The 26,316-nt window shown below is 46.2% G+C and overlaps 1 protein-coding gene across 8 annotated transcripts in view; it reads right to left on the minus strand.

Annotated features, from left to right (window-relative positions):
* The window catches only part of TRIO (trio Rho guanine nucleotide exchange factor), a 254,175-nt gene that overhangs the window by 211,924 nt on the left and 15,935 nt on the right, over positions 1 to 26,316 (minus strand). Inside the window, exon 1 of one of the 8 annotated variants that reach the window (XM_060278043.1) lies at positions 13,065 to 14,382. The exons of 6 other annotated variants lie outside the window; for them this stretch is intronic. In XM_060278043.1, the coding sequence (XP_060134026.1) occupies positions 13,065 to 13,122 (58 nt within the window). In that variant the 5' untranslated portion in view covers positions 13,123 to 14,382. Of the gene's footprint in view, positions 1 to 1,734; positions 2,944 to 13,064; positions 14,383 to 26,316 lie in introns of those variants that run through there. One more of the 8 variants, XM_060278042.1, reaches the window with a different exon arrangement.

The following is a 26,316-nucleotide window of genomic DNA, read 5'->3' on the forward strand; positions in this document are numbered from 1 at the left end:
TTGGGAAATGAAGCGGCGTGGGGGGGGGGGGAATCTGTCTGAAGATCTATGTTCACTTGAAAAGATTTGCATAATAAGACAGTAAAGGAGAGTGGGAAGCTGCTAAAGATCAGTCGATAGGCTGAAACACACACACATGAAAAAGACGAGGACCTGACTATGAAAGCCACAGAAATTTCGCACAGCATCAGATACCAGTAATATTTAGCACAGGAATCCCGGCTGCAGTTTTTCATGTTATAATATGTATTAAGGTCGGGACTCAAAATGAAAAGATTAAAAAGTAAATCGCATTAATGCAGCCTAGTGGCAAAGTCAATATTTTTATTCGGCGTTTTCATCTTCCAAGAGTGGTCTCCTTGGCTGGGAATTTTCCAGCATAAGTGGCCCCTCCAACGGAGATCACATCTGTATTACTCTTTTTCAGACCTATGCTTTTAATATCCATAGGAGGTTATCAGATGGCAAAGATGAAGCACGTATCGTGCCAACCCCCGAAAAAGCCATTTATAGGCTTGATTACTTCCTAGCTCTTTTCTACCTGCAATATCAGATTATTAAACCTGTAGCCATTTCTATTGCACGACCAGAGTCCCATTATTATTATTTCTGCAAGAGACTCTACAGTGTTACATCTGGAAACAGAAATGGAAAATGAGGTCACATACCAGGCATTTTCTTGTGTAACTTTCCTTCTCAGATGCCTTTCGAAAGGATCAACAAAAAAGGTTACCAGGAAACAATGCCAAGTAAGAATGCTGCCACCATCTTCTAAAATTAGACACGCATTGACACCTCTTAGGCCAAACCAAATGCCGCCACTAGGCCAGGATTCTCTTTTTTTCTATGTTTTTAACAACAAAGCATTGTATGGTCTCTACAGTTACACACACACAAATACACTGCATCAAATTGGAAATGACGTGGGCATATGTTCATTTGCTCCCCGCCATTCGTCAACGCTTAAATTGGAGACTCGTTGGGGTTTTGGCTTGTGGTACTCAACAAAACGACCTGTACATTGACAGCACTATATTAAAAAAAAGGCTCATCAAAATGAATCACTGTCCAATTAATAATAAGGTTGTTATATGCTGTATAGAACATGCTCTATACAGCTTATAGGAATGAACCATTCCTATTTGGTATATTATAAAATCACCTGAGTGCCTGGCGTGCTATGGTCCATGGGGTCACGAAGAGTCGGACACAACTAAACGACTAAACAACAACAACAACAACAACAACAAAATCACCTGCAGAAAATCACCAAGACAATGGATCCTAGGCTGCAGCTTAAGAAATGATGAAACACTAGATGCTTTTATAGGTTCAGCAAGCTACATGACTATTAACCAACAAACCAGCCTCCATTTTTCTTCGGCTTCCATTTGGTTAAAAAAAAAAGCCACATATTTCTAAGAGAGAGGAAATTATACCAAGCCCTTTAATGCTAATTAGCATTCACACACACGAAGCTAAATGCTACAGCTGAATACAGGGCTAAATCTCAAGCATAATCAAAGCAACAACTTTAAAAACGGGTTTTTTTTATTTTTTTAAAAATCAATATAAGACTCTGAAGCTCACCGCTAAAACAAGACAGCCCCCTCTTAAAAAGCGAATACAAGGGCAGCTTCAGGTTCTAGGAATTCACCGCTTCAATGCAAGCACAACTAGGTCAGCGCCAAACGTCTGGCTAGCCAAAGCCAATTCTTGCTGAACTTAAATTACCTCCCCTTCTTTCTGCCTTGCTCTCTTCCTGAAGCAGCAAATCTTGAAGATAGAGTATTTCTTCCTCCATGGCTGTGCGTTAGAGATGGGGGTCTTCACGACACCCATAGCCCAGTGCATGGCGTCTGCTTCGACATCTTCCTCCCGGACCCTGTGAGGACGTCAGCTTGCTCAAACAGTTGCTTTGACTGGATTTGCTACCAAATAGGCTTTGGCAATGATTGCTTTTAATCCGCTGTAATACCAAGCTGCAACTGTTCACAGCAAACAACAGGACACGGCCAGTACTGCCTGCCACAGGGGAAGGTCCCAGACCAGGGTAGTGAAAGGGCTTCAAACAAATCTTTGCAGAAAGAAGAGGAGCGCTGAATTGCAGAAATTAAGAATGCTAACCAACATGCTTGAAAGAAACTCGCTTAGGTTTAATTTGTGTGCGCCGAACTTACAAAAGTGCTATGCATGCAAGCATTTTACCCACTGGTTGGTCTGCTGTTAATACTTTGACTTAAGCTAAAACGTTAGGTTATCATTAATATTACTGCTTTAGAAAGGAGTTCTGGTCAGTAGTTCATCTGCCCGTGGCATGCCAACAGTATGTGCTTTATTCAGTGCTACACAAACACATGCAGTTAGGAATTCAAGACATAAAATCTAATCGCCAAATCGCACCTTAAAACTGGGCTGCAGTCGCCACAATGGAAAATCTAGAGCAGGGGTCAGCAAACTTTTTCAGCAGGGGGGCCGGTCCACTGTCCCTCAGACCTTGTGGGGGGCCAGACTATATTTTTTTTTGGGGGGGGAATAATGAACAAATTCCTATGCCCCACAAATAACCCAGAGATGTATTTTAAATAAAAGCACACATTCTACTCATGTAAAAACACGCTGATTCCCAGACCATCTGTAGGCCGCATTTAGAAGACAATTGGGCCGGATCCAGCCCCCGGGCCTTAGTTTGCCTAGACACTGTTCCCCTTTCCCTGATATTATTATTATTAATTCCATTTTTATACTTTATATTTTAAAGAACAAATCTCAAAGCAGTATGCAACACATAAAGAAAAAAATGAAACAAAACAATCCAGAATAAAACTAATTGAAGGGAAATATTTCAGATCCTTCTCTAAGTGACATTCTGCCAGTCACCAAACTGGCATTCAGAGATCTCCACATGGTCTCAATTGGACCTGCATTAGTTGCAAAGCGCATATATATATATATATATATATATATATATATATATATATATATACACACACACATATATATACACATATATATTCCCCACATGCAGCTTCATGTTATGCAAAACAGCTTCTTAAAGCTGACATTAGAGAGATTTACAGTAAACATAGGAGACTTTGCTATACGGTACGGTACTTTCAGGAAATTGGCAGACGCCCTCCCAGTAAGGCCGGGCGCCAGGCAATTGCCAATTTCAGGACAATTTGCATCTTAAACTACACAATCCTTCCAACGCTACAGAAAGCGGGAAGGTTCAGACTGGTTGGATCTGTACTATAAAAAACAACAACCCCACACACATTGCTTTAAGCAGCTCGTTTTAAAACAAAGCCTGGACAGGGGAGACAGTTAAACATTTTGTACTAAATCATTTTTACTGAAGGAATGAGAGAAGGCAAGTAGGAAAACCGCCAAGATTACCGTATTTTTCGCTCCATAAGACACACTTTTTTTCTCCTAAAAAGTAAGAGGAAATGTCTGTGCATCTTATGGAGTGAATGCGTGGTCCCTGGAGCCGACTTGCCCAGGGGCGAAAGGCAGATAAAAGCTAACAAGAGGGAAAGAGAGTGTTGAAAGGACCTGCTCAGCAGCTGATTGCAAGAGATCGGGGAGGGAGATAAGGGAGCTAGCTCCCTTCTGCCCCACCCAGGTCCCTTGCCAAGGCCTCAATTGTTGTCTGCAGAGAGAGGCTGCTTGTTTCCACAGCAACATGTGACTGCCTGATTATATTATCTGTCTGGAAACTGTAGAAATGGGTCCCTTTCCTTTCCTAGAGAAGTTGCAGAACTGTGAGTTGAACCCCATAAAAACAGGATTTTTTCCCTTTGCAAGGAAACTCAACAACTTTGAGCTGATCCTCAAAAATAGAGTTTTTTCCCCTTTGCAAAAAAGATGCACAACTGTGAGCTGACTCCCCCCCCCCCCAAAAATGGGGCTTTTCCCATTTGCAAAAAAAGCTGCACAACTTTGAGCTGATCCCCTTTGCAAAAGAAGCTTCCTCAACTACAGTTCCCAGAGTGGTGTAACAATAAATCCCTCTGGGAAATCTGGGAATTTTAGCTCTGTGAGGGAAATGGGGGTCTCCTAACAACCCTAAGCGCCCTTAACAAATTACAGTTCCCAGGATACTCGGTGGGACGGGGGGGGGTGGCCCGGAAGCTGCAATTAATCCAGAATGCGGCAGCTAGACTGGTGACTGGGAGCGGCCGCCAAGACCACATAACACCGGTCCTAAGAGATCTACATTGGCTCCCAGTACGTTTCCGAGCACAATTCAAAGTGTTGGTGCTGACCTTTAAAGCCCTAAATGACCTCGGTCCAGTATACCTGAAGGAGCGTCTCCACCCGCGTTGCTCAGCCCGGACACTGAGATCCAGCGCCGAGGGCCTTCTGGCGGTTCCCTCACTGCGAGAAGCAAAGCTACAGGGAACCAGGCAGAGGAGGGCCTTCTCGGTAGTGGCGCCCGCCCTGTGGAACGCCCTCCCATCGGAGGTCAAGTAGATAAACAACTACCTGACATTTAGAAAACACCTAAAGGCAGCCCTGTTTAGGGAAGTTTTTAATCTGTGATATTTTAATGTATTTTGGTATTTGCTGGAAGCTGCCCAGAGTGGCCGGAGAAACCCAGATGGGCGGGTATAAATAACAAATAATAATAATAATAATAATAATAATAATAATAATAATAATAATAATAATAATAATAGGCTCTGTCCGACACAAACGGTGAACCTGACTGCAGCAGCAGCAGCAAGTAGACTGCCTGGGTCACAGGAGGACATTCCACCGGTGCAGAAGCAAATGGCCCAGCACCCACAACAAGCAACATTTAAATAGGATGGTAGCTTCATGGAACACCTTTGCAGGTGCTTATAGCCTCACCACTACTGAATCAGTAGGGGGGTGGGGTTTCCTTGTGCTCTTACCCAGGGGTCAGCAACCTAAGGCCCATGGGCCACAAGCGGCCCACGGGGGCCATTTATCCGGCCCACGCGCCCCCCCAAACTGAGCCGCCCACTTGGCGAGTCCCCACGTGCTGTGCTAAACCGGCGCGGCACTGCACGGGGACTCATTTCTGCAGGCACCGGAAATAATGTCTGCGCATGCGCGGATGCCAGAAATCCGGCCCACGGAGGGGTCTGCGCTGGAGTGAACTGGCCCAGGTGAAGTAAACCTTGCTGACGCCTGCTCTTACCTAAGGAAAATGCAATGCAAAGCAGTACAACGGACCCAAAGCAATCTCTGCCCATTTTTGGCTTCAGGGGAGAGGGAGCCCCACTCCCTATCCCTAGAGGCCTGTTCAGGAAGAGAAGTGGGTTCGGCTCACATGGTGCATTTTATTAAGAGGAAAACGCGGCAGCCAAGCCTTCAGTTCCAGAAGGTTTTGAAGTGAGCATCTACTTCCAAAAGAGTCGAGAAAAGGATCTGAGTCAGTGCTGAAAATGACTAATCTATGGCGTACAGATTTCTCCGCCTAACTACAGACAGATGAGCTTGACCAGTAAAAAAAAAAAAAAAGACACTCATATTTTTTTCTGGTAATGATAGGTTACAGAGCATGCCAGAGGAAGCAATTGGAGGACGTTTTTGTTATTCCACAGAAGCATATTCTCGCCAGATTTCAAAGGCAATTTCTGAAAACTCAGCCAACACCAAGTTAAGGAAATAAAGTCATCAAGTGGCGCTTTTTACTAGAGCATTTGGTATCTGAAAGCATTTCCCCCCCCCCTTTCTTCCTAGTAAAACATTTGTACTAGAATAGACATTTTCACCTCCTGTGCAGCAGTGGCTCAGCTTCCTTATTACCGTGTTTCCCCTTTTTTAAGACACCGTCTTATAACTTTTTTTCCTCAAAAAAACACAAGGTGTCTTATTTTCAGGGGATGTCTTAATTTTTTATCAGATTTTTATTATGGACCCACCCTGGGGAGCAACTTCTTTTAAAAAGAGACAAGGGAAAAAGTGCCCTCTGTTTTGCAACACGCTGCCTAGGCTGCAGGAGGGAGGGCACTCTGTACCTGCCCAGAGACCACCACCATCACCCTCACTCCTAGCCACCAGAATGCCAGCCTTGCAAAATACATCCTCCCTGAGAGATGATGTTTATGTAAGGAGCATTCACCGTGCATGTCCAAAGGCAACCAGTGCAAAGGCAGTGGTGAGGGAGGCACTTGGTGCATGCTCAGAGACCACCCCATCCCGAGCTATAAACCCACTCCGGCTTTCCAAGACGCCTTTTCCCCGGCACTGGACTGGGGGATGGGAAGGGGGTGTCTCTCTGTGCATGCTCAGAGGCAGCCTCGTTCCGCCGCCGCTATGGAAGGGGAGGGCACCCACCCAACCACGATCCAGATCTCGGCCACAACGAGGTGCCGTGCGCCAGCAGTGGACTGAGCCGGAGCCCCTGGCGCAGGCCGGCGCAGGCCAGCGTGGAGCCCACTACTGGCCCCGCCGAGCGCAGCCACGGGCCTATCGCCCAGCCCGCCTGCCTCCCGCTCCCCTGCCCACAAAATTCCGGCGGCAGCGGCCATGTAGCCCACGATGCTCCGGCGCCGCGAAAGGGGCCAGCAGCGCTCCCGGCGCCGTCCGGCGCCCTGGCAGGGCCAGCGGGCCTCCCGCGGCCGCTCTGCCTCGGGCCATGCAGCCCACAACGTTCCGGCAGCGCGGAAGGGCCAGCGGGCCTCCCGCGGCCGCTCTGCCTCGGGCCATGCAGCCCACAACGTTCCGGCGGTGCGGAAGGGCCAGCGAGCCTCCGGCCGCCGCTCTGCCTCGCCACTCCGGCTGGGTACTCCGCCCGGCGCTGCAGAGCGCTCCGCTCTGCAGCCGCCTGTTCCGGCGGCGGGGCAGCAGGCCTCCTCGGCCGGGCGAGGAAGAGGTCAGGCCGCTGGCTGGGTGCTTCGCCTGGCGCTGCTGGGCGCTCTGAGCTGCGGAGCGCTCCACTTTGCAGCCGCCTGTTCCAGCGGCGGGGCAGCAGGCCTCCTCGGCCGGGCACTCCGCCTGGCGCTGCTGGGCGCTCCGAGTGCTCGGCGCTGCGGAGCGCTCCACTTTGCAGCCGCCTGTTCCGGCAGGTGGCTCGCCGCTGCAGCAGCCGGTTCCAGGCCCCGCTGGCTGGCTGGGTCCCGCTGTACAGCCGGTTCCAGGCCCCGCTGGCTGGCTGGGTCCCGCTGGGTATGGAGGTATGTCTTATTTTCGGGGTGTGTCTTAAATTTAGCAACTGCTACAAAATGCTGCCATGGCTTACTTTATGGCTACGCCTTAAAAAAGGGGAAACACGGTAACTTGAACTTCCAAGCACAGAAATTCAGGTATTTCACCCGAAGCATGGAAAGAATGCACACAGCAGATAGTTAACTCTTTATGGTCAAAGATACCACAGTCGCTTCCATAGCTCTGGATGGCTACATCATGCACCAACCTAGTGTCCGGGCAGCTATTTCCAGGTCTGGGCCCTACGGAGCAGTCATAAAATTATAAAAAAAGAAAGATTGCCCACCACTGAAAAAATGCAATGCACATATGGCAGGAAGCACTGGGTGTGCTCATCCTCACACAAGGCCACCGAGAGGCCTAAGCTTGGCCAATTTGCCACGTGATATGCGTCTGAATTGCCCAGAATCCCCTGCAATGCTTGAGGGGGTCCTTAGCATATGAGTCACTATAGAAAGTTTGAAAAATAGGTGCATTCATTGCAGCATCGTGAAGAGATCACAAGCAGGTTCAAAGCAGTGCTTCTGCTACGGTTGTGGAACTGGAGTCATCATTAAGCTAGCTTGCGTGTCACAACATTGTTTTATTTGACCAGGAAGCACTGACTAAGTGACCAGTTTCTCATAAGAAAGCCTATGTACAGTATGTGTTTGTGGTGAGTGGGGGGAGGAATCAATGCATGTAATATTCAATTTTCAAAAACAAAGCACCAAACCCCAGCATTTGTCATCTGTCTGGAGAACGTGCACTGACAGGCTGGTGTGGTGGCCAGGGAAGCAAATATAATGCCAAGAAAGGGGGCCAATTTAATTTGCCACAAGGAAGGTGCCCCAGCCAGCTGAGTCTCCCCAAATCATGGGATGTGGATGAAATCCTGCTCTGCAGATCTTAAAAAGCAGGCAGGGCTATATGGGAGGAGCTGGTCCTTTAGCTACCTTGGGCTCAAAGCATTTTAGGTCTTTAATGAATTGTTTCCAGAAGCCTACTGGAAGCCAGTGCAGCTGTTATAAGATGGACGTGACCTTCTCCCAAGAGTGCACCCAACAAGGCTTTCTCTCTCAGATATTCTGATATTCTAAATCAGTTCTGGGAAGCATTATTAATAATATTAATAATAGTAATAATAATTATTATTATTAATAGTATTAATAATAGTATTAATAATAGTAATAATAACAACAACAACAACAACAACAACAACAATTATACCATAAAGAAGGCTGATCGCTGAAGAATTGATGCTTTTGAATTATGGTGCTGGAGGAGACTCTTGAGAGTCCCATGGACTGCAAGAAGATCAAACCTATCCATTCTTAAGGAAATCAGCCCTGAGTGCTCACTGGAAGGGCAGATCGTGAAGCTGAGGCTCCAATACTTTGGCCACCTCATGAGAAGAGAAGACTCCCTGGAAAAGACCCTGAAGTTGGGAAAGATTGAGGGCACAAGGAGAAGGGGACAACAGAGGATGAGATGGTTGGACAGTGTTCTCAAAGCTACGAACATGAGTTTGACCAAACTGTGGGAGGCAGTGCAAGACAGGAGTGCCTGGCGTGCTATGGTCCATGGGGTCACGAAGAGTCGGACACGACTAAACAACAACAACAACTATACCCCGCCCATCTGGCTGAGTTTCCGCAGCCACTCTGGGCGGCTCCCAAATAATCCCAAACAGACTGGTTGAAGACTAATCAGGAAGAACAAAAGACGTCAACTGATCTGGGAGCAGAGGTGCAGCCTGTCTTGTATGCCATTGTGTTCCACTCGAAATTATACGTTTGTGGTCTGGGAGTCCTCTTGGATACTCCAGTAGAAGTTATGGCCAAGGATGCTTAGGTCCAGCATCTAAATAAACCCACTCCTAAGAAGATCAGACTTGGCCACAGTGAGACATGCCTTTGGTTACCTTTAAATTAAGTAACTGCCATGTGTTCTGTGTCGAAGAATATTTGAAATGTGGTGGTGTGACAGCCTTCAGGTCCAGAATACCTAACTATCTCTTCCTTCTTGCTCCTGCGCTTAGCCTTTCCCAGAGCTAAGGGCAGTCCAGCAGGAGTAGGCAACCAAAAACAATGAAATTGTTTTTCTTCTCTAGCATGTTCTCTAAGCTAGTTTACTCAATCACAGAAGCAAAATCCCAGTTCCTAAGTAACCAGCGCATCATACAGAATCTCTCTCAATACAGATATTATAGTGCCACCTGTTAAGAGCTGAGCAGCCACTTTTAGATCATTAGACCCCATCCTATCTTTTATGTATCCATGCAAAGTAAGAAACTCTTGTAATGGAATAGGATAACCAGCCATTTCTTGGGGGGGGGGAGTCCTTTCTCTTTTTTTGTGCTGTTGTTGATAGCAAATTCTGAGAGATCATGGAGAATTTCTGAAAGCGTGAAGAATTTGGTACAGAGACAAAGAAGGACCTCTAGGCCATGGGTCAGAAAACTACAGCCCGGGGGCCATATCCAGCCCAATTGCCTTCTGGATCCAGCCTGCAGACAGTCCGGGAATAGCCATGTGGAAAGGCGTGGGGATTCTGATCGTTCAGGCTGCACAATTTCCGCCTCTCCCTCACACACACACACCGCAGCGGCACCTCCTCTCAGCTTCTCCCCGCCCTGCCTAGAGGAGGAAGGGGGCTGGGCTTTGTTGAGCAGCGGTTGGCTGAGCGCCATTTTAGGCAGCCCCTCTCTGGAGCCAGCCTTTTCGCACGTAAATCTAAAAAAAAAATGTAGTATAAACACCAACAACTGGGAAACACTGGCCTGCAAGCGCTCCAATTGGAGAACAGCCTTTACCAAAATGTGCTAAGAGGAAGGCACGCTTGGCAAACCCTCACCGTGATCAACTCCCGCCAAGAAACCAATGTCCTCACTGTGGACGGACATGTGGATTCAGAATTGGCTTCCACAGTCACTTACGGACTCACTGTTAAGACCGTGTTCATGGAAGACAATCTTACTCGGCTACAAGTGATCGCCAAAGAAAGAAGAAAGGGGGTACTAAATCTGATGGGGGACATGTCGTGCTCCATCTGGGGTATTTTGTCCACCTTGGGTCCACAGCCTGCATTCAACTTTCATCTGTGGCTCCTAGAAGCTATCAGCATGTGACAGCGGCCACAGCGCAGGAACAGTTTCAACTGGGCAGCTAAACCAGGACAGGGTAGCCAAGTTAGGGACTTGCTCTGCCTACAAAGACAGGCTCTAGCAGATTGAGTGGACAAGACCAATTGTGGGTCACCAAGGAAGTTTCTGCACGTGCTGTACAGGGAAGTAAGGGCCAGCAACCTGGGAAGGCAGCCCATCCAAGAGAAGGAAAACTCTGACCTTAACCTCCGCTGCTTTGCGAAGGATATCTTTGGGAGAAGGAAAGGCGAAGAAGCAAACCCTACAGAAATCCAGAGTGGAATATCTAAGGCGGTTGGGAAGGCGCCTTGGATGTCTCCTGCCGCCAACTACTGGAGCCAAACGTATTGCTCTGCTTTCCTTTGGACCAAATAAACGAGGCTTGGAACGGGGTCTTGTCAACTGGGCAGACCAGAGCCTCCAGACAGTGTGCCTAGGCTTGTGCCCCAGGGAGGGAGGTCACTCTGCCAACACAGCTGTTGAATTCAGCCTGAGATCTTGTGATGAAGGGCGGTACAATCAATCAATCAGGATTTGGAACCAGCTTCAAACCTTGATTCCATGATGTCAAAGGCAACGTAACACTGTACAACAGTTAAATGGAGGGGAGAGTTGGAGGAAGCAGGCTTGAAGCCAATCTATGTTACATATAAGATGGATTTACTTTCCTCGAACAAAATTCTTACATATGCTCAACTCGGAAATTTTAAATGGAAGTAATTATTCAGGGCACACCCCTCAGGCATTCCCTTCCCTAGGCAAGGTGCTATGCTGGCAACTGGGATGTGGGTATTGTTTTTAGTGTGTTTACAATCAATTGAGCCAGTGAATTGCAGTGCAATTACGAATCGGGGGCAATTACTAATGCGAAGCCTTAGAAAATGCCAAGCTATGCAATTTTGTTGCTTCTAGGAGTCATGTGTGCAAAAGCCAGCACAGCAGCATCAAGTGAAAATGCAACGTTTCCTGTTGAAGGAAAAATTGCCACCTTTCATTGATCAGCAGCCTTGATTGGCTCAGAATATTATAGAGACCTCCTGATTTGGAACACATTGACTTACTCCTCTCAGCTTTAGCTATACCAAATTGTTTTTCAGATTGCTTTTGATTTTGGAATAGCTTCTCAGAAGGAGTACCATCGGTCAAAATGATGCAAGTATACTGTTCTCCCCCCCCCTTTTTTTTTTTAGTTCCCGACTGCTGTATTTAGGTATGTTTACCCAATGTATTTATTACCCAATGTATTTAGGTATGTTTACCCAGAAGGAAGCATTACTTGGGACTTATCCCCAAGTAAGTGGATCTAGGATTGCAGCCAAAGACCTTTAGCAATGGGCAAAAGATACTCAACACACAATTAAGCGGCTGACAACCCATCTAGCTTCCTCGGTTACATCAAAATATTTCAAGGAATGCATTAGGGTGCCAACTGCTTGTGTATCACAAACCTAGGAGCACAGAAAAGGTGAATCAAGATAACTCGAAGGCAAACAATAAAGCATGGGAAACGAGGCGTTTAGAAAATGCTTCAGGGTTGAAGAAGCACATTGCCTAGCAGGCTTTTAAAAAAAAGAAAGAAAGAAAGGTAAAGGACCCCTGGATGGTTAAGTCCAGTCAAAGGCGACTATGGGGTTGCGGTGCTCATCTCGCTTTCAGGCCGAAGGAGCTAGCGTTTGTCCACAGACAGCTTTCCAGGTCATGTGGCCAGCATGACTCAACCACTTCTGGCGCAACGAGATACCGTGACGGAAGCAAGACTGCACTGAAATGCCGTTTACCTTCCCGCTGCAGCGGTACCTATTTATCTCCTTGCACTGGCGCGTTTTTGAACTGCTAAGTTGGCAGGAGCTGAGACAGAGCAACAGGAGCTCACCCTGTTGCCGAGATTCGAACCACCAACCTTCCACTCGGCAAGCCCAAGAGGCTCAATGGTTTAGACCACAGTGCCACCCGCGTCCCTCTGCTGCCTAGCATGCAGCTTTAACCATCAGCAGTATGCATTTAATATATTTTAAACTTCTTAGAGGTTGTCTTACAATCAAGTGCTATATATAAAATTTGTTTAAAAAACCAAAAATAATTCAAATCTCATTGCTGCTGACAGGAGTTTGACTTCACCTGGATTGGGGACCAAGCATTTTACTACCATCTATATTATCATCATTATATTGAATGAGATATTATTATTTATTAAATGATATTTTCATCCACAGATCTCAGGATGGTTCACAGAATAAAAATACAAGATGAATAAATACAAGTTATTCCAAAGAAATTAAACCCAAGTACATGGCAACACTGATTACAAATCAGACACCAACAGATTAAGTGCCTGTAATATCTAACATACTGAAGATATTAGTTGTGCAATTTATAAAAGCAGCCCATATCTCATCGCATCACTTTCATACCTACAATTTAACATTTACCCATCTTAACCTAGTTTTTGTTGCATTCATACACAAACACACAGAGAACATTTACTATGAAGAGGGGAGCAAACCCATCAGGGGTCTATCTCCTCAGAGGTAACATGAACTGGGTGGTACTAGACTAGAAGCACGAGAGACATGGGTTCAAATCCCCACATGGTCATGAAGCTCCCTGGGGTGACCTTGGGCCAGACACTGTCCCTCAGCCCAACCGACCTCACAGGGCTGCTGTGAAGAAAACATGGGGAGACACCCTATTCACCACTTTGAACTTCTTGGAGGAAATAACGAGATAATGTAACAGTCAAAATAGTAATACTCACCAGCCCCACCCTCAAGTGTTTTTTGCCTGCCAGGAATGCATCCCTGAACCGCGAACATGTTTCTTGCTTGCCTGGATAAGAGCAAGGAGAGATGTGTCTCTCTGTAGAAATATCATCGACTCCTGCATAGCTGGAAAGTCACCTAAAGGAGGGATTGCATCTGTCGCTCAAGCCACTGTTTGCCTCTGGCCACAATGCACCACAGAAATTGGCACATGAAGGAACACGGCCCTCAAGTCAAAAAGGTTCCCATCCCTCGTAGAGCCTGATTTGTCTCATTGCTCGCACCTCGCGGGAGGCGTTTCATGAAAGAAAAGTCTGAGACTCGAGATATCCCCTTGAGCACAAGGCGTGCTGTCCTCCGAAAAGTTTCAGAACCCACCGACTTCACTGACAATGGAGTCTAAACATGCATACACAAGCACACTTCCTTCCATTGTCATTATCAAAATCTACCCTTTTCTGAGCAATGCTACGCTGAAAGTTTGATATTTCCGTTTTCCTTACGGGTGTTCGTCAAATTGTGTCACCTTGTTGGAGATACTCAAACATACCCAGCATTGATTATTTCGCTAAATGCCAAACAGACAATGCTTCTTTATGAGGAAGAGCAGAAGCGAGGCAAAATAAGCAATTATTGATTCAGAGAATTTTGCAAAAAAGAAAGATTCTTTCACCAACTCAAAACAGGGAGAGTTTTGAGCATGGGTTTGATTTTTTTGTTTTTTAATCTTGGGCACAAAGACTTTCTCTAGGTCTTTACAAGCAAAGTTTCAACACAGACCAGATATGGAGAGTTAACAAATGATGATTCACAGCACCAGTCACACTTTACTCATGTATAAAAAACGAGCGATTCAGCCATCCAGGGAGCAGCAGAAACGGGAGGCAAAAGGTTTGTGTTTTTAAAAACAGACGCCTTATTTAGGAGTGAGCTTCTGATTCAGTACTTCCCTTATGACCCGTGTTTTGGCCGGCTCTCAATACTTCTATTTATCGAACAGCAAGCCCAACGTCATTTGCCTCCACCCACTCCCCAAAACACAAGACTCAGAAGTGAGGCGACATGTCAAAGTGTACGAAGGCGGCCGTTTTGGAGGCAGCAAGGGAGCCTCTTCGGAATTCACTTCTGCTTCAAGTTCCAGAGGTCGTAAGGGAAGATTCTGCCTCATGTTTGGTTGAAAAATAAAAGTTAAGGACAACTTTTCAGTGCAGGGATATAATAATAATAATAATAATAATAATAATAATAATAATAATAATAATAATAATATATTATTTATACCCAGCCAATCTGGCCGGGTCTCCCCAGCCACTCTGGGCGGCTTCCAACAAAAGAATAAAACACAATAATCTATTAAACATTAAAAGCCTCCCTGAACAGGGCTGCCTTCAGATGTCTTCTAAAAGTCTGGTAGTTGTTTTCCTTTTTGACATCTGTTGGGAGGGCGTTCCACAGGGTAGGCGCCACCACCGAGAAGGCCCTCTGCCTGGTTCCCTGCAACTTGGCTTCTCGCAACGAGGGAACCGCCAGAAGGCGCTCGATGCTGGACCTCAGTGTCCGGGCAGAACAATGGAGGTGGAGACGCTCCTTCAGGTATACTGGACCGAGGCCATTTAGGGCTTTAAAGGTCAACACCAAGACTTTGAACTGTGCTCGGAAACGTACTGGGAGCCAATGTAGATCTTTCAAGACCGGTGTTATGTGGTCTCGGCGGCCGCTCCCAGTCACCAGTCTAGCTGCCGCATTCTGGATTAGTTGTAGTTTCCGGGTCACCTTCAAAGGTAGCCCCACGTAGAGCGCATTACAGTAGTCCAAGCAAGAGATAACTAGAGCATGCACCACTCTGGCTAGGCAGTCTGCAGGCAGGTAGGGTCTCAGCCTGCGTACCAGATGGAGCTGATAGAAAGGATGCAATTCCTCTTCCCCACATACTGTAAATGGACCGCTGGTGGGTTAGGGCCTTCATCTTATGGTTTAAGAACCCGGCTATGAATTAAAAGAGAAAGTCAGGGCTTTCTGAAAGGTGTCTGGGGTTCCAGATCAGCCATTTCTTCCCCCAGTAAGAAGAACGGTCTCTCATGGGTTGATGGAACAACCAAGGTGTTCCATCAACGCAATATTTCAGCTTCTATAACGTATCTCCCCTCCTGCAACCTCCCTAAATCTACTCCAGAGGGTTGCAGGAACCCCCAGAATAGATTTTGGGGGTGCTAGGGGTAAATGTAGACTAGGATCCTGCTGACAATACAGTGTGTGTGTGTGTGTGTGTGTATGTGTGTGTGTGTGTGTGTACATAAACACACATACTGGGTTTGCAGTATTACTGTTAGCTTAGTTGCTGCAATGCATTTCTTTACTATTACATTTCACCGTAATTCAGACTGAAATCCCCATATGCCAAAAAAAGGTTATTTATGTATGCTACTACTGCGGCCCATGTTTTGTTAGCCCCCAAATGGAAAACGAGCGAGGTCCCAACCAAAGAAGAATGGCAACTTAAGTTGACAGAATATGCACAATTCGCAGACTTAACATATAGAATAAGAGAACAAGAAGAACATATGTTTAAAGAAGATTGGAAAATGCTTATTGAATGTATGGGAAATAATTGTGTACAGCTGAAAACGCTGGCAGCATTAAGAGAAATTCAACAGTGTAAACAAGTTTTGATGGATGTAATAATGGAATACTGAATGGTTTAGTTTTTTTGTAAAATATTTACAAAAAAGAGAGAGGAGGAAGCGTCTTCTAGGCCACCAGGTAATGTCAACCAAGCCATCATTCAATCTCATCCCTCTATTCAGTGACCTGAGAATAACAGCAACCTACTTTGCGGGGCTGTTTTAAGGATGGCTGAAGTGAATACCAAGTGCTTTGAGCTCACTTGGTTAGAGTGTGGCGCTGTTAGTGCCGCATTCGTGTGTTCGATCCCCGTATGGGCTAGCTGCATATTCTTGCACTGTAGGGGGCTGGACTAGATGAGCCTCACAGTCCCTTGCAGCTCAACAATTCTATGATTCTAGGAGCTAAACACCAAAGCTAATATTTTTATCACGCCAACTTTTAAAAATAATAATAATAAATTCAAACCAGTTCGCTCCAAGCTAAGTCTTGGCAGACAACTGAACCCACTGCTTCTAATCATGAATCAACAGAACTAAAACCTCAGTCACCACGCTGAAACATAGTAGGTCTGCTGGATCAGATGAGATGTTACTTAGCCCAGTATCCCATAGTGACCAATAAGATGCCTCAGGATATGGTCACAATAGCACTTTCCCGCTCTAGCAACTGGAATTCGAAGGCAATGCTGCTTCCCAACCTCAATAGGAACTTGCAGTTATTGACAATCTCACCCTCCATGAATCTGTTTAATCCTGTTTTAAACCCATCTAATTTGGGTTCAAATCCCTGCGACACGGTGAGCTCCCGTTCTTCGGTCCCTGCTCCTGCCAACCTAGCAGTTCGAAAGCACGTAAAAGTGCTTCCAGCGGGAAGATAAAAGTGCTTCCAGCGGGAAGGTAAACGGCATTTCCGTGCACTGCTCTGGTTCGCCAGAAGCGGCTTGGTCATGCTGGCCACATGACCATCTCGCCAGTAAAGCGAGATGAGCGCCGCAACCTCAGAGTCGTCCGTGACTGGACCTAATGGTCAGGGGTCCCTTTACCTTTAACTAATTCCTGGCCATCACCATATTTTGTGATGGCAAATAACTATGTATGCACTGAATGAGAGAAGGTATGAAGAGAACGAAGCAGATGCCCAGTTTAAATGTTCTCTTCTCAACCAGGATGGAATTGTCCCATCTTCTGCTTCTCCCATACCCACTATCAGAAGTGTTCTTTTTGCTGTCACGACAAGTTCAATATATTACAAAAACACTCTCTCTCTCCCAATTCCTTTCCCTACTTTCCCTGGGTTCATTTTTTTAAAGCCCATTCAGTCACATAGGTAAGTCAGCCTCAAAAGTTTCAAGTACAAAACAGATACAGTCGTACCTCGGTTTACGAAACACTCGGGTTGCGAACAGTTCGGGTTACGAACTCCGCAAAACCGGGAGTGTTTTTGGCGCGCGCCCCACGCATGCGCAGAAGCGCCGCGCGCACTTTGCGCATGCGCAGAAGTAGCGCTCAGTTTGTGACCTTTTCGGATTACGAACTGCGACCCGAAACGGATCGTGTTCGTAACCCGAGGTAGTACTGTATCCTGGAAAGGAGAATGTCGTTTTAAAGCTACCTATTTATTTATTGATAGATAAGATGCCTTTTTCTGCCCTTCCTCATCATGTCTCGGGGCAGGTTGCAATAATATAATACAGTAATGAATAATAAAAAAATACAGCTATAGGAACAAGTAAAACCGTTCCAGTAAAAACAGAACAGTAGGCACATGGTGCTAAGAGAGAAAAAATGGATTGAGTGCAGAACTGATTTGACAATCTGCATCAGAGAATTAAGTGGGCAAGAAACAGGGCAAGACAGACAAATTGTGTGGGAACAGCAAAACAACTGCACACACAGAGGATTGAACGGTAATTAAAATTCACCCCCCGGTTGAGTGATCAAGGCGAGTTAATCTAATTAAACTGTTAGCCAGGGGGTTATGGTGCTGACCATCATATCTGAAGCTACCCCACAGCACTTCTTTTAGGAAAGAGCTGGATGGCACACACTTTGTAAGGTATACAAGACCCCAGGTCCACCTATCCAGCCAGCCAGCAGGTGGGCTGAAAGCAAAACTGTGGGGAAAAGATCGATGAGAACAGTGATGAAGTGAAAGGTGCAGAAGAAGAACCTCAGTGGGGAACAGATGCTTCTGCCCCGCAAAGGTTTATAAGGTTTAAAATGTATTTTGAGGCAGAGGAAGCTTGGGCTGCACACAATGAACGCTGGTTGCTCCACATAAAGGTGTACTATTGCTGTCCCAGGTGTGCAATAAAGAGAAATGTGGGTCATCGTGCTGTTAGTGTGGGGATTCTGTGCGAGTGACCCCAGGATGCCACTTCAACAACAAATAATCTACAGCTAATGTACCCACTTCTAAGAGTCCATTGAAAGAACAATTGTCTCTTGATCTAAAAGGCCAGCATCCAGATTCAGCAATGGGCATTTGTGACCACAACATCCTATCTCCTTGATGTCCAGGTACAGTCATACCTCGGGTTAAGTACGCTTTCAGGATAAGAATGCGGTGGACCCGGGAAGTGCTTACTTCCAGGTTCCACCGCGTGCACATGCGCAGAAGCGTTCCGCCGTGTGCGCATGCGCAGAAGCGTTCCATGCGCTATGCGCATGTGCAGAAGCGCCACTCTGGATACGTACTTTTCGGGGTGTGAATGGCACCCCGGAACGGATCAGGTACGTATCCACAGTTTTCACTATACTATTCACAGTATATAACTAAATAAAGGACACCCTGGACGGTTAAGTCCGGTCAAAGGCAACTATGAAGTTGCAGTGCTCATCTCGCTTTCAGGCCGAGGGAGCCAGTGTTTGTCCACAGACAGCTTTCTGGGTCATGTGGTCAGCATGACTAAACCGCTTCTGGTGCAACAGAACACCATGATGGAAGCCAGAGTGCACAGAGTGCGTTTACCTTCCTGCTGCAGCAGTACCTATTTATATAGGTACCTATTTATCACAGGACACAGGATCAGAAGGTCAGCGGTTCGAATCCCCGCAATGGGCTGAGCTCCCGTTGCTCTGTCCCAGCTCCTGCCAACCTAGCAGTTCGAAAGCACTCCAGTGCATGTAAATAGGTACCAGTGCGACGGGAAGGTAAACGGCGTTTCCGTGCACTCTGGTTTCCATCACAGTGTCCCAATGCACCAGAAGTGGTTTAGTCATGCTGGCCACATGACCCAGTAAGCTGTCTGTGGACAAACGCCGGCTCCCTCAGCCTGAAAGCGAGATGAGCGCCGCAACCCCATTGTTGCCTTTGACTGGAACTTACCTTTAGCTTTTATAGCTAAATGAATGAATGAATGAATGAATGATTACAAAAATAGGGCCACGCCCAACAGGTGCACATCATTTACACTTAGACGTTCAAGAACGATGTCAAAGTCATTAGCCTACAGTTGCAGCTGCTCCCTTTCTCTCACACAAGTTTCCCTCTTTTGAATGGCCCGTGTAGGACATGACTCAAAGAGAAAGTTGGCACCCGAAGTGTCCTATTTTTAGCATCTCACAAGGTTTGTTTGGGCAAAGCTGGATAACAAACTAACGCTCCCAACGCCCAAAAGGAAATGAAAGAATACAACAGTCCTCAGCCATGATGAAATCAGCCAGAATCTTCAGAGGAAGGCAGATAATGGTCTTTTTCATACAAACCAGTAAGCAATAGCATCAGTGAACAGGAAGAACCACCCTCAAAACCTCAGGTTTCAGGCTATTGAGTTAGACGAAACAGTAATTAAATAAATGTACAGTACTAAGTCAGAACATGGAATGTCTTGAGAAGAACACCTCAGTATTTCCTCTCGTACAAAGGCCAGTACACATATAAACATAAGTGACAATAATCGCAATCGGCACGTAACCGCTTTGTGAAAAAATTGTCGCAAAACAGCAATCACGAATGGTGTTTGTTAACAAGGCAATCAAAGGATTGGTGATAAGTTTCTGGTTGGAAACTTCTCCCAGAACTAATACTCTTTACCTTCAGATCCCAGGTCATAATCTCTGTCCTGCAAGGCTTCGCTCCTGAAACTCATTCCCCAAAGCAGTTTTTAAATATACATCCAACATCTGCCTTCTGAAGTGGTACAGGAACAGTTTTTTCATATGACGCTCCATTTATGTAGGCAGGCCAAAGTCATAATCCAAGGTACAGACTACGGTTAGGGGAACTTTTGTTCCAGCGCAAGACTGGTCAATCACCCGATTTGAATGTGATGCTAAGCTGCTGTTTCATGTTATGTCTCTGGCTTGTATCCTCTCCATCCTCTCTGTTCTTCTGGTGGAACCACAAGTGGTGTTTCCAATTAACCACAGTTTACTGTTACACCCGAACCCCTAAACTGTGGTTAATATTAACGAGGGTTTGTTAAAGCAAGCCAAACTCTGTAGATCCTAGTTTGAAGTTGGCTTGTTTCAGCAAGCCATAAGCAAATAATAACCACAGTTTTGTCTACGTTTGGGCATAACACAGAACTGAAGTTAGTTAAAAATAGACACAAAAGCTTTCAATATCCTTGTTGTGGGCAAACTAGAGGAATGGGGGAGCACCTAAGCCTTAGGCTTGTTCATGTTAACACTAAACACTAAACCTATGACAAACTTGGTTGGCCTCTAAGGTGCTACTGGAAGGATTTTTTATTTTTATTTTCACTAAACCACAGTTGATGTTGTGCTGCCACACAGCCATAATGTTCCCCCACCTCCCCATGCAATTTTAATACCAGCGAAATCCAGACTGGCATGTCAAAATAATGTAAAGAAAGTAATTCAGTTTCCATATAGTGTTTATGTACCTCACCCACAAAGCACGTAAAATATAGATGAGAGTATGCATGCTTCACCCCCCTCCATTTTTAAAAATACAACAGAAGTTTGGATTCTGCTCTGATGAGAAGCAGCAAAACTACAAGCCAAAAATAACTGAATGAGGTCCAAAGAGAATCCTCAAGTGCCTCTCCTTCGTGTCTTCATGACTTCAACTGGGAACATAGCATGAATCTGGATCACATTCTCTCCTTACTGTGGTTCAGAACTGGGAAAGGGGCAGAAAATTCCCAGGATTTTCTGTTCGTTCGCAAAGATGAAGTAACTTCAGGAAGGTGAAAATCACATTATTAGTCTGGTTTTTACATGGCCAAACAGTACGAATCAATAGATAACAGGGCAAATCTGTCCCAGAAGACATGGAAAAGCCATTATTTTCTAGTTCCCTCCCTCCGGAATAAAAAGGGGCCAGTAAGGTCATACATAAATAGCTTTTGTCAAAATTAAGCTACGCTAAGGAGCTTAAGAAGATGGTGTATTTCATTTCAAATGATCTGCCAACTGTACATAAGCAATTTTTACACATTTGAACACACACACACACACACACATACACACACACACAGGCTGTGTTCCCTTCAAGTTTCTAGTTCCTTAGGAGGAAGCCGGTTGCAGGATGAGTAGGCATTTTTAAAGAACCGCTTAGCTAGTGAATAGTGAAACAAGAAATACATTTTCTTGAAATAGGGAAATTTCTCAGGAAAGTACAGAAACCATTTCAAAAGGGGAAACCCAAGAGCTTTGCCTGTTTCAAGGTAGAGAATGAAAAAAATGGAATCTACCCTCTAGTCATACATGCCATTGGGGTAAATGGGTCTGACATACACCCCCTGCCCCACATGCCAGGGAGGTGCTCACGTCAAATTAAGAAAAAAATGACTTTTTACAGCAGGACTAAGCTTATAGCACAAGTCTTACTCTCAGAAGCAAGTCCCACAGAATTCTATGGGGTTTATTCCCAGGTAGGTTGGGCTAGGATTGCAGCCCTAGTCACAAACCTGTAGCATTTAGCGCCCGTTCTGTATGACTGCTACTACGTCAGTGCATATGGGACTTTACAGACTCTGGAGCAGAAACGCACAGCAAGCACCAGACACTCAACATTTCAATAACAAAGGAGAAGAGAAAGGGCCTGGAGAGGAAAGCAATGTTTTAGTACCTAAAACTTATTCCATACATAAATGGTGAGTGCGTTAAAAACTCATTGTAAGCCTGGAGATCAGCCATGTTCCAGGAAAAAAAAATATATTCTTATGTCTGGGAAGTGAAATAATTTCTACAAACACTGGTTTCAACAAGATAGGGGTAAGCAGCGAAAGCAGAGAGAGACATGCCCTCTCTCTCTCTCTTACGCACACACAAGCATCCTGGTATGCTTTTTGTTTTATTTCCCCCAGACTCTCTCATCTCTAGTCGTGTAGCTATTTGGCAAGCCAGTTCCGAAAGCCATTAACACACAAAAGCTATATTGTCTCCTAAACTGCACAGTAAGCATTCGAGACATTCTTCCCATACAGTTGTCTTTACTGGACATATCGCACTAATGGATGGGCTTGCAACTTAATAGGGACTAGCCTGGATAAACAAGGCCAGTCGCTTCAGAATCTTATCTCTTTTAAACCTTTCATCTCACGGTAAAACACTGCCCATCTTTCATAATCCTTTTGCTTGCTGTAGGTATTCTCCCGGACATCTAACAGGCAGTGGGTGGGTTGTGGGGTTATTATTAATATTATTATATTAATCTTTCCAGCAGCTCCTCCCCCAATGCCTTTAATGCTTTCGTTCTACATTCCATAGTCCATTTGTGTGCTCTGAACCACGTAACAAGCAAAGCACAGCAATCGGAGCTAACAGCTGAAGTTCAAGGAATCCTCATCTCCTTTTAAACCTTAGTAGCTATTTTCATTCATCAAGCCTAAATGGTATGTTTTACCCAGCGAAAACCTTTCCACACACTGTGGCAGGGAAATAGGATTTCTCACACTGAGACTGACTGATCCCTGTAGGGGAGTTAAATCTCCAGGGACCTACGGTACCTTCTCTTGGGTCTGAGCTTCCCACATGTAATCGCTGATTTGTCTTATTGTATGGAGAATGAGTGGCTGGCCCTAGTAGTCCACTAAAACTTACACTCACCGTGAACCCTGCCACCTCCCCGCCGCCACTTGAGAAGGGGACAAAGTCTTCCCCCTAGATGCCATGCTGAGATCTAGAAACTCCCTCACTACTTAATTGCCATTTTGGAAGGAAGATCCCCCGCCTTTCTCCAAAGTCTTGAGGACAAGAACTCTACCCAATGTTAGGGCTGGGCAATATACCAAAATACCGTCCCAAACTGGTTTGAAGTCCATATCCTGATATCGGTTTTGAAATTTCTGACCTGGCAATATAGTCCGAAGCAGGAAGCCAGCCAATGCGTCTACATAGCTCCATCCTTACTTCAGACACTGTGGTATCGCGATGTTTAGCTGGCGAAAGATCGCAATGTTGAAAACCAGATATCGCCGAGCCCTACCCAATGTTGCACTGGGCTCATCTCACCAGATTAAAAGACATATTCATCAGTAGCAAGCTGGTTGAGGAAATTTACGGGCCCCTGTGTGGTCCAGAAGAGACATGAAATCAAGGGTGGAAGGGTTCTGTCCTAGGAAGATCAGCACCTCGAATCTGGAGCCCTCCATGTCTCTTGCTGCAAAGTGGAACATAAGAACTGCTTGGCAGATCAGGAAAGTGGCCCATCCCGAGTTCACAGAGGACAATTAGATGACTATGGGAAGTCCATTAGCAGGACTCAAGTGCAACAGCACTCTCCTCTCCTCTCCAGACATCAGGCAAGAGCTAATGTCAAGTAACAGCCTTCCTACCCAAAGCAGATCAATCTATCAGGAAGAGATCCTAGAAAGCTCATCACTGTAGGGAGTTCTACCTCAACTCTTCCCCTAAAGGGGTGAAGAGAACAAGACCTGTCCTTAGCTGGACAAAGGGGCTTGTTCCTGGACCACATCTCGCCAGGCTTTTCCACCTCCATGGTCAAAGCGACTGAGTAGGCATTTAGTTGTAAGAGCTATGAAATCATTTTGTTTTCCCCACACCACCCTTTTATAGTTGAAGCCAGACTCTTGCTTTAAGTCATGGCCCCAGAACAGTAGTTTGCTCCTATCTGCAGCCAACCTGGTGAAGCAATTGCTTTCTGACATGAGCGACCAGATTAAAGCCAGACATACATTATGTTCCTCTTAGTCAGACCAAACGCTGACGTTTTCGTCGCATGCAAAAAGGGCAGCAGATAAACACCCATGTACAAATGTATCCTGTTCCTAACCTGCCCTTTCTACAAGGAGCTCAGGAAAGTGTCCAAAAATATTGTCCCATTTTAGGCTCACAACCATCAAGGTAGGTCAATCCATGAGACGGTGGCCGGCCCAAAGCCACTTGGTGAGCTTCATAAGCCCCCTTTAGTCATTATCTCCTCAAGTTATCACAATCACATAACGGAGCGAGCAGGACCCAACATCCAGGCCAAGCACGGCGTAGTGGTTAAGAGCGGTGGACTCGTAATCTGGTGAACCGGGTTCGCTTCCCCGCTCCTCCACATGCAGCTGCTGGGTAACCTAGTCACACTTCTCTGAAGTCTCTCAGCCTCACTCACCACACAGAGTGTTTGTTGTGGGGGAGGAAGGGAAAGGAGATTGTTAGCCGCTTTGAGACTCCTTAAGGGGTGTGAAAGGCGGAATATCAAGTCCAAACTCCTCCTCCTCCTCTTCTTCTCCACATGAGGTGCAGAAGATCTGAAGCGGGGAGGCTATTCTACATAATAGGACCGGACCGGATGGGTGGGAGATTGTGTGTTCTTGATGGGGTTGTCCTTCCTCTAATGGAGCAGGTTCATAGCTTGGGGATAATCCTGGATCCTTTGCTGTCACTTGAGGCTCAGGTGGCCTCAGTGGCCTGGAGTGCCTTCCATCAGCTTTGGCTAGTAGCCCAGCTACACCCCTATCTGAACAGAGATAGCCTAACTATTGTAGTCTATCCTCTGGTAACCTCAAAGTTAAGATTACTGCGACACGTTATACGTAGGGCTGCCCCAGTTTGGAAACTTCAGTTACTGCAGAATTCAGCAGCCAGGTTGCTCACCACCAGAACAAGATGGTTAGAGCATATTACACCGATCCTGGTCCGACTGCACTGGCTACCAATTAGTTTCAAAGTGCTGGTTTTGGTCTATAAAGCTTTAAATGGCTCAGGACTGCAATACCTCAAGGACCGCCTCCTTCCATATGAACCTACTTGGACCCTGAGATCATCTTCTGAGGCCCTTCTTTGTGTGCCTCCTGCACAAGAGGTCCGGAGGGTGGCAACACAAGAACGGGCCTTTTCTGCAGTGGCTCCCCATCTGTGGAATGCTCTCCCCAGTGAAGTTCGCCGGGCATCTTCAGTATACACCATGTGGGGAACCTACAAGTGCAAAGCAGGCACTCCCAGGTGACAGCAGAATGCAGGGTGGGAACCAAAGGTGGACAAACTAGCCCAGAAGGAGCAAGACATGTCCCTCAGCAGTTACTACCAGTGTTTTATTTCTGGGGGTAAAGGTAAAGGTAAAGGGACCCCTCACCATTAGGTCCAGTCGTGACCGACTCTGGGGTTGCGGCGCTCATCTCGCATTGTTGGCCGAGGGAGCCGGTGTACAGCTTCCAGGTCATGTGGCCAGCATGACAAAGCCGCTTCTGGCGAACCAGAGCAGCACATGGGGGTACTCAGGGGTGAAAGGTAAAGGATCCTTGGACAGTTAAGTACGGTCAAAGGTGACTAAAGGTTTGCGGTGCTCATCTCACTTTCAGGCCAAGGGAGCCGGCGTTTGTCCACAGACAGCTTTCCAGGTCATGTGGCCAGCATGACTAAACCACTTCTGGCGCAACGGAAACCATAGCGTACAGAAATGCTGTTTACCTTCCTGCCACAGCAGGTACCTATTTATCTACTTGCACTGGCGTGCTTTCGAACTGCTAGGTTGGCAGGAGCTGGGACAGAAGAATAGCTCACCCCGTTGTGTGGATTTGAACCGCCAACCTTCTGATCGGCAAGCCCAAGAGGCTCAGTGGTTTAGACCACAGCGCCACCACCAACTCAACTCAACTCAACTCAAGGCTATGTACCCGGTAGCACCAGCACCTTTTTTTCTAGAACAAAAGCACTACAGCTAGTGAAATTTAGGACCCACCCTAACCTAGCACAAAGCACTAAAAAAAGAAAGCATGAAACACATGTAATAATAAAAGCCCAACCCAAAAAGCCATCTGATTTGGAAAAATCACAGTTCTTAAGACACTTATATTATTGAAAGGCGGGCTGGTGTCGCAGATACACTCCCACTAGCCAAAAGTCAGCTTGCATGTTCCCTACCTGGCTGCACTGACTCATTTCCACCCCCGTGTGAAAGAAGCGTTGCCCACTTTCTCCAGCAACAAAAAAACCAGCAGAAAACGAGTCTGCCTGGCAGACATTTTTCCAACGATCATGGACAAAAGCAGCAATGGCACTTCTCTGCTGCCGAAGGCTTCACAATAATTCGTTTCTACGCCTCTTTTCGGCCTTGCACAGAGCCCATCGATGTATCAAAACAATACCAATTTTAGAAGCTTTGTCACAACTATTTTCAGCTCTGGAAATATTTGGCCTACGGTGCTACCAGAAGTCCTCTCCCTGACCCTGTTTCGCTGATCAAGAGGGGCTACAGACTTCC

This window comes from Zootoca vivipara, chromosome 8 (assembly GCF_963506605.1).
Source record: "Zootoca vivipara chromosome 8, rZooViv1.1, whole genome shotgun sequence".
Classification (NCBI taxonomy): domain Eukaryota; kingdom Metazoa; phylum Chordata; class Lepidosauria; order Squamata; family Lacertidae; genus Zootoca; species Zootoca vivipara.